We start from the raw sequence: 9,489 nt of genomic DNA on the forward strand, positions 1-9,489 counted from the left end.
TTGGCTTGTCAAAAGGAACAGGAAAAGCATAAAATTCAAACCTTAATTGTCAAGAGAATCTCAATAGATTTAGCGACAGTTTATATACAGTACACAAAGCGAGAATTACCAGACCCGAACTACGGACAGATGAAATTATAACAGATAAACAAGTGTTGGTTCAGATGGCTCTAAGCACTATGGGACCTAACATCCGATGTCATCAGTCTCCTGTACTTAGAACCACTTAAACCTAACATAAGGACATCACACACATCCATGCCCGAGGCAGGATTCGAACATGCGACAGTAGTAGCAGCGTGGTTCCAGACTGAAGCGCCTAGAACCGCTCAGTCACAACGGCATGCTAAACAAGTGTAATGAGTCACAACAAGTGTGATGAGTCATTACACCCACTCCTGTTTAACTTAACAGTAGACGATATAACTGATGCCATAACAAAGAAACCAGGATATAAAACTGGAAACAAATGTGATAAATGCTATAATGTATGCTCATAGAGAAGATAATTTTCAAAAATTGCTTAACCAATTCAGGAAAACTGCTAGGTAATATAACACGGAAATCTCATCTAAAAAACCATAGGGTATGGTAATATGAAAAGCACATTTAAAGTGTAAATTAGAAGTAGATGGTGTGTCAATTTAACAAGTGATGAGCTTCAACTAACGCTTACTGTATGAAGAAACAACTGACGGAAAACTAAAAACAATTAAGAAAATAGTGCATGTTGTTGTGATATATTCAGCATAAACAAGAGCGGAAATAGAAAAAAATGTAAAACAAAAGTTAATGGCAATGGAAATGAAAGTAGTAAGACAGATCCAGGCAGTAACCATGCGTGACAAGAGAACAAATGTATCTACAGTGGACCAGTGTGGAATACAAGATATAAATTAATTGAGGCTGACACAAAAAGAAATTGGGAGGATAATATGGAAATGTGAACCGCACAAGACTAATTAAAATTTGAAAACATGGACGACTGCAAGGGAAACGATTGCCTGGACGACCACCCAACAGATGGGACAACAGTTGGTCTAATTCGTCCATGGAATGAGGCAGACAAATAGTGGAAACTCTAATGAGCAGCAGAAGTAGAAGATCTGACACTGTCAGAAAACACGATCAACTTAGACGATTTTGTGAAGGCACGTTCCAAAATCTAACGGCGCTACAGCATTTGATACTAGAAATGCGAAGATTATGTCACCAGATCATTGTCGTGCATATCAGATTCATGACTTTCGGTCGTACTGCACAGGAGATAATGTGAACACTGTAGGAAACTGATGGAAGAAGTGGAATCGAAGACGGACGTTCACTATTTTGTAGTTAAATGCTGCGAATGACTATTAAGCTCTCTTTCCAGCTCTCGTTCACACATACTCTTTATGGGGTCTGAGAAGCATTTCTTACTTTCTGTCCTGTCCCTCTCATTGTATTCGAGCATTCTTGCTGAAAGTTAGGTGTTTCGATTTGTTTCTGTGGCTGATAATGAGAGGTGGTATGACAGTGAATCTGATTTTGTAGGTAGCTTAATGTTAACTGTTGGTGACAAAAGTTGAACTGTGAGACTGCATGGATAAATCTAACTTCGATATCTTAAGGAAACCAAGCTCTGCCTGGAACTTATTGCAATCACAAGAGCTATAAACCTCGATTGAAAAAAGCTAATAACATTGAAAGTAAAGTTGGTCCCTGTGAAATTTAATTAATAGAAGAATCTGTTCACTACACATTTTGTCTAACCTGGGTACAAATGGCTCTCATAGCTACTGCACGTCTAGATAACAGAACTGCAAAATCTAACTACAGAGATTGCAATTCGCACTCTAAAACATTGCTATCATTCTTGCTTCACAGGTTTTGATTATGGGTTTCAAATAAATTGAAAATTAATTGACTATTTGGATGTGGACAATGACTCTGGTTTAAATAGACTCAATTCCACTCTCATTTCCTGTAACTTAATAAATGTATGAAAGTTCAAAAAGAGTTAAGCTGCCCGTAAACTTGCGTAGAAATAATCTAAGAATTAGAAAATGTGAACTTCACATGTATAATTTCAAAATCTATTTCTTAAATCCATTTCTCTCTCAATGATCGTAAATCATAACAAAAAATCAAAAGCAAGAAGCTTCTGGGTGTGGATGTCTGACGAACCAGGAATGCTGCGTTATTAAACTGATACGCTAATGAAACAAACTTCATCTTTATCTGTAATACACTCTTCGCAAATATAATAGTACCAAAGTGAAATCAATTTTTTTCTATCTGGAATAAATCTTCTGCTGATTCATAATATTTGTCTCTTTTTGGTACCAATTCAAAACCGAACTGTTCACATCTAGCAACAGAGTTCAACTAACTGTCTCCTCTTCTCTCCTTGCGATTGAGTGGTAACTCTGCAGCGCCTCTTCACAGAGAAATGATTATCTTTGATTCATCTCTATCGAGGCTGCGCCCGCATGTCTAAGAAATTAAAACCTTACGAGCGCTATTTCAGACGTCCGAAACAAGAAAAGTTCCTACAAAATTAACATACATACTTTTCATTGTCCCTCGACCTCTCTGGCCGAATTTTGCTGGATGAGATTTGTAATTAATAGAGATTAGACTGCAAAATTCGCTAACGGAGTTAAAATTCAAAATTCATAAATATAGATAAACGAATGATAACTGTAAATGGTGTAAAGCGATTGCAGGTTCCAGAAGTTACAAACTGTTTTCAATTGTCGATCACAGGCACACTAACAGTCCGTCACATACTGGTTTAAATTGTGCACAGGCGCATAAACAGTCTACAACAAATTGCTTTAAGTAATCGTGTACAGGATCAGCAGCAGTCCATAAAACTTTGTGTGTTCAAAACAAATACGGTAGAGTTACTGTTTTATACACCAATACATAAGCTATGTAGCTATCGTTGAACTACATGTACTCAGTGAAAATCATCTTTAACTTGAGTGTTCCCAGTAAATCCCTTAAAAAAATCATCGAAGTGTGTCTTGAAGTAAACAAGGTTTGGAAGGACTGAATGCAAAATCATTTACATCACTGTACTGGATTATTTGTGAGGCAAAGCGTAGACTCAGAAAATGCAGTATTGGTCTATAAATATTCGGATGACGTCTCAGGGCCAAAGTCACTCACAGTAGCACTGTAAAGTCCCATAGTATAGTAGCATTTTCTCACCAAATGTTTTTGAAATAAAAAGAATAAAATCCAGTTCACATGAACTAACAAATCGTTATTGTAAAAATACATCCACACGTTACAAAAGGGTTTCATGGCGTAGAAGAGAATGTCCAAATACGCCCATGAATTTTCTGATTCAGCGAAAGATATAACATGCAAACAATTATACGAATGAAAAAATACTTCAGCTAGAATAAAAATTGAAATGTGTGTATGTTACCATATGGAAACATCTAAAGTTAGTTTGCTTAAGAGAAAGAGTTAGTTGGTTGCATTCAAGACCAATCCACAACATACAGGTAAAGCTGACAAATTACCATAAAGATTGAATGTCAACATTACATGTGATTCTTACATCAGTGGTACACCGTATTCTAGGTAAGAAAAGACGAGAAAAACATCGTGTGTATAAAAGGAATTAACTGAGGATAAAAATTATAGCATTTTAGTACAAATATCTGTAAGACAGCTACAAAAGTAAAAGCTGTCGTAGATACTCTATCAAGTAATCGTAAAACATAATGCAATTTTCTATAAAATCCATTAGCTCGTTCAACAGTTCAGAAGGAAATCGGATGAGGCAATAACGGTTTGCGCACAAAATTATTGCTGTACCTATCAAAATAAATCAAATGAAAGCGAAAATGTGGCCACAGATGCTATATTATCACTATTATCTACAAATATGCTTGGCTTCCCCGAAAATGCAAGAAAGACTAAATGGTACCAAAAATACCTTGCAGCTATACGTAAGTATGATAAATAATTGTGCTAACTGTTAGTAAACGTAAGCCAGTCCGTTAAGCTGAGCTCAAAATGTAGAAAGTGTCATTAACCAGTTAAACGACAGAGAAGGGTTGTTAGGTCAAGCAGAACCAGACAGTTGTCAAGTCAAGCCCATGAACGGAAGTGTTAGCCACCACAAATATCACCACTCGTACAGAAAAGTTCTCACAGGCCAAAAGTTCTCATTACGATGTTTCATTTAAAGTAATAAATTTCCCAATACATCTCGTCTCTTTTGATAAGAGGTCTCCTGCTCTAGACAAAAATCACTACACAACAACAACTGAGAGTGTGGACTGCAACCAAATCATCACATAATACCTAACAGGCCACAGCCTCATTCCCTTTCTCCTGAAATCTTAGAACATATCACCTCAAATACGTAATCCCAAAGTTCAAAAAATCATCTAATTCATCATCACTAACTCCGAATTACTTTCATCACACACTATATATTAAAAAAGCAATAAAGTTCGTAGACGGAGTCCCTACAGGTGCTACTTCGTGTTATTATGTTCAGAGCTCCAAAGGAAAACTCTGTCTGTTCCGCAAATCCGTTTTGTACAACATTTGTCATAAACATCCGGTTGTTGCATGTATCAATGAGTTATCCCCAAGAAAAATTCCATTACTGAACGCAGTACCCTATGTTAACAATCAACACTCATAGTTTTCTTCCATTGCGCAACTCTACTCGTTTGAAAGTTGGTGCTTCTTTCTTTGGAATGTAGTTTTGCCTAAATATTTGTGTGACACACTCAGCTAGAAAGTTTCTTTATTAGTGACGTAATTTATATATGAAACAGTAAAGGTCATTTACTAACTAATATACATAAAGTGAAACAAATACAAAGAAATGGAAAACCTCTATTACCTTAGGCACGGAAAAAGTTATGATCTACACACACACAGGATGAACTGGCTTACGACTTAACTTCTATATCCCATCGTTAGTGAGATAATCACATGTATCAAAACATGGCTGTGCTAAGAAATGTGTACCAACCAGCAAAAAACAGGAAGAATAAGAATTACTTTACAAAATTAATTGATGTTTTAGTTTGATGTAGCCTGTTAATTTCCTGTTCCTGCAATGAAAAATTCTTCTCAAAATGCAATGTAACTAGCGCATCATTGTTTTGTAGCAATATACGTGACTTCTCAAAATCCAGTACTGCTTTTCGTCTGTTTAAGAAATCCACGCCAAGCATACTTTCTGTTGTTAGTAGTCGAACGATCCTGAAGTTTACATAACAAGTGGTACCTAGTACAGTAAAAAAAAAAAATAAAGAAACTGTAAATGTGAAATAGCTCCTCTAACTCTTGTTCTATGTAATAGTAAAGTAGAAATAGTTTCATCCGAATAATATTTATTGAATGCTGCATCAATGGTACTGAAACTGGAAAGCCTAGATCTAAAACTGCATTTAAAGTGTGTGTGGCTTTTTTTATGCTGATGACGGGATGATAAGTTCGTTTTTGAAGTTCCTCTTTTTCCTGTAACAATGTCTCCCTGGGGTCTTTGTGCGTGAACCTTCTGTAGTCTACTCCTCTAGTCACTGTCGTTCGCCCCTGTCACATTGCTGTGAAGTAGCATGCAAACCTTAAACTGTTTGTACAGCTATTGTCTGTTCTGCAGTATTAGAATTAACTTGTCGTGGGTGTAACGACTGTCCGATTCATTCAAAACTAAATTTTGCTGTTGTCTGCAATTTTCGTCTCTCCTATTCCCATATCTATAACTTTCTCGGAAATTATGGCTTTTTTGTCGTTGTAGTTGTGATTGAGTGGTTGCTACCTATTCATATGCAAATTGTTATTCGTTTGTATGTAATTGTTTAATTGTTTTCAAAATTTCTATGTTGCTGTGGAGGACTGTCCATGTTGCCCATTGCATTATAAAAGCACTGGTTGTTGCGATAAAAATTCGGAATTTGTTGCAGATTGTGTTGTAGTGATCTAGTGAAACTGTTATTCCCCTGATATGGGTTTTGGCACTGTAGTTTATTCCCGTGTGTTCTTTCTCTGTAGTCACTAAATGATCTGAAATGTCCCCGATTCATATTGTCATTGTGGTTGTGGTTGTTCTGATAAAGATTTCTTTTTTACGTACATTCGGATACTCGAATCTCAAGCAACTGCAGAACGTCACGGAATGCATTGATGTTTCCTTTCTGGTATCCAGTCAGCAAAGAAACACATAAAGATCTAGGAATTTTAGAAATACAAAGCTGGATTAAAGCAGATTGGCAGATCGGATCTATTAAATATTGGTTCTGCATAACCACATAGTCGAAGAAATGCGTTAAAGTTGCAAATTGTGAATTTTCAAAATATGGCAGGCTGATGAGTGTGTCCTCAACTAGACACTATGTGGTCTCTGACCAGTACGCTGCAAGAAATGCATTTTGAAGTTCATCTAAAGAAGAGTTTTGTCTTCCTGTGGGTCGCATCCGCGCCACTGGTTCGTCTTCCAAACAACTGCAAATATATCCTGACTCGTATGTCACTGACCAAGCAGGTGTCGAAGAAAAGGTAAACTACTGTATCCAATCTAAAGGATGTACATCATTGATGCCATTGCGAAAAACATAAAATTTCCTAACGGATATTAAATTTTTGTAGTCAGATCCGTCGTGTTTTTTTAAGTCATTAAATTTGTGTTTGGTTGAAATACGTTTGTGACTGTTCGCGCTCATTTTCAAAGTATCTTTCACGTCTGAGTCGGCCAAAATGTTGTTATTGCACGATATCTTTTTCTCATCCGTGACAGCTCTCATTACAATCAGGTGTCTCTTGGTCTTGTGGCAAATGTTTTTCAATGTCAGCTAGATGAGTGTGTAACCAATTTATTTCCTGTTTGTGCTGCTTGTTTACTGTCGTAAGTCCGTCCTTAAAATGCTCTAAAGATTTAAATGTTTTCGTTTCTTTACAGTGTATTCGTTGTGTGTCTGCTGGGTAATCGTCTGTGTTTACTTGGAATTGCTCAAGTTTGAAAGTTCATCAAATTGTGCTTTCAGTGTTTCAAATTTTACTTTTGCTCTGGTGTCAGTTTTATTTGTTTCTGTTTCCAAAGTCTGTAACTGTTCCGCATAGTTTTGTAATTTCCGCTGTATTTTTGCGACTTTGGCACATGTAAATACTTGCCGCTGTGTTCCATAACTTAATTTTGTGTTTTCGTTATGTATCTGTAACTTCGTTAAATTTTCTGTCAACCTCAGCCACAATCTGAGAAAACTAAAATTGTGATTGTGTGTGTGTTTTGACAGTTTCTTCTGTTGCTGTGGAGATTTTACTTAATTCTGTTTTGATGAATGTCGTCACATTCTTTACGATTGAATCAATACTTTCTTTTCGATTTGCTTCAAATATTTTGCCATGTCCGTGTAATTTTGTTCAATGGTGCCTTGATAATTTATTTCCTAATGTTTTGTTACCCTCTTGTAATTTTGTCTAGTTATTTTGTTGTTTTCTTGTAACTTTGTTGGAAGGGAAATTGATAAACGATTAGCTAATATTTTATTACTTTCTTGTATTTTTTAAATTAATTTGTAGTTTTCCTGTAATACATGCTGAAGCATAAGGTCAAGATCGTTTTTCTGCGAATAATTCGTGGTAACAGTTGTGTGATGAATTGTTTGTTCGTCTGTATTTTATTTCGCTGCCGCTTTTTCCCAAAAATTTCGCGAGGAGTAATCTTGATTTGACAGTTCCATGAAAATATCAGCATAATCCCCGACGCCTGAATGTAGAAAAACTGCCGCCACGTGAAACTTACAGTTTCGATTTGTTTTTGTAAATGAAAGTGGGTCTGAAACAGAATGGGAATATGTAAGTAGCGTAACCCTTAATGTTGATGAAAAAATTCACCTGCGAGCAAGCATAGCTACCATTAACTGCGAAAACCTTAAGAAAATTATGTTGTGTGTCTGGAACTTACTGTAATCACAAAATCTGAATATTAATTTTGATAAAAGATAACTGATTACTGCGAAAGTAAAGTCAGTCCCCGAAAAGTTTAGTGAAAGGAAGATTCTGTTCACTACCCAGTTTGTGTTACCTGGATGCAAACTGCTCTAGTAACTACAGTACGTCTGTATAACAGAGGTGTAAAATTTAACCACAGAGATACGCAGAGGTGTAATGCGTGCTTTAAATACATTACTATCATTATTGGTCCATAACTTTTGTTATTTGTTTGAAATAAACTGAAAATTAATCGACTCTTGGGATGTGGACCGTGACTCTGGTTTAAATGAACTCACTTCCAGTTTCATTTCGTTTAACTTGATGAAGTTTAATGAAATTCCAAAAACTGCGAAGCCTTCCTGAAATCACGTAATAACAATCTAATAATTACAAAAATTGAACTTCAGGAGTATAATCTCTCGTTACACACAATTCCCAAAACTAGTTCTTAAATCTATTTCTCTGTCCTAGCAAAAATGCAGATGCTAAAAATGTTCCTTATCTGGATATCTGACGAACAAAAAATGCTGCATTTTGAAACAGCTACCAATAATAAATCAATCTTTGTCATTACCTGTAATCCAGTCTTCACAAATGCAGTCGTACCAAAGTTAATCAAAATTCTTTTCCTCTCCAGAATACGTCTTCGGATTCATAAAATAATTCAAAAAAATTCGATTGCTTGTCGCCTGTTGCTGTCTATGTCGAGGCAGCGTACACATGTATAAGCAATTCCAACCCTTCGAGCGCGATTTCAGACGTACAAAACAACATAAATTCCTACAAAACACTTCTCATTGTTTCTTAATGATCGTTTTGTTTCTTCTTTTTTAGAGACAGTAAATGGCTTTGGATTTGGACGTAGCAACAACTTCAACGCGGAGCTAATGGAGATCCTAAGACGAAATCGGCGTGTAATGGTCTACTGAATATATATTCATATATAACCTGCATCACTTTAAATTTTGACAAATAAAATAACGCCTCTATGTGAGGAATATGTGAAATTCACCAAATAAATGTATTCTCAGACTGATGAATATTTGTAATCAGTTGGTCACATTTCCTTGAACATTAAACCTGAGCACCTCTTTCCCTGATATCTTTTCCGATGTACTCAGTATAACTACTAATGCATTTACATGCATTTCAATTCACAGGTAATAAAAACACAACATAAAATCGACTATTATTTCTTAACTGAAGTATTATGATACAGCGTTTCTTTGAACTCAGATTGTCTCTCTAGCTCATATGAAAAGAAGATAAATACTGTGGGCCAAGAACATTACGTAGCACACCTATAAGCAGTGGTTGTGGATGTAAAAACGATGGCATATAATCATAACTCCGCTACTCTGATGGACATTAAATATTCTTGAAGGGACAGTTGACACACTTAGCGGTGATGTGGAATATGTGAAGGGGATGAATTTAAGTATAACACAATTATGAAGCGGGTACAAGGGTAGCGGAGTACGTGTGGAGTGCATATGTGGGTTTTCTGGGTTAGAGAATTCCATCCCTAGGCCC

At 36.1% G+C, this 9,489-nt stretch overlaps 1 protein-coding gene across 1 annotated transcript in view; it reads left to right on the forward strand.

The window, feature by feature from the left end:
- LOC124613663 overlaps positions 1-8,926 on the forward strand; it is a 36,691-nt gene extending 27,765 nt beyond the window's left edge. The window contains exon 4 of the mRNA XM_047142379.1: positions 8,791-8,926. Within this exon, the coding sequence (XP_046998335.1) occupies positions 8,791-8,821 (31 nt within the window). The 3' untranslated portion in view covers positions 8,822-8,926. The remainder of the gene's footprint in view (positions 1-8,790) is intronic.
- Positions 8,927-9,489: the final 563 nt, after the last annotated feature.

This window comes from Schistocerca americana, chromosome 4 (assembly GCF_021461395.2).
Source record: "Schistocerca americana isolate TAMUIC-IGC-003095 chromosome 4, iqSchAmer2.1, whole genome shotgun sequence".
NCBI classification, from domain to species: Eukaryota; Metazoa; Arthropoda; class Insecta; order Orthoptera; family Acrididae; genus Schistocerca; species Schistocerca americana.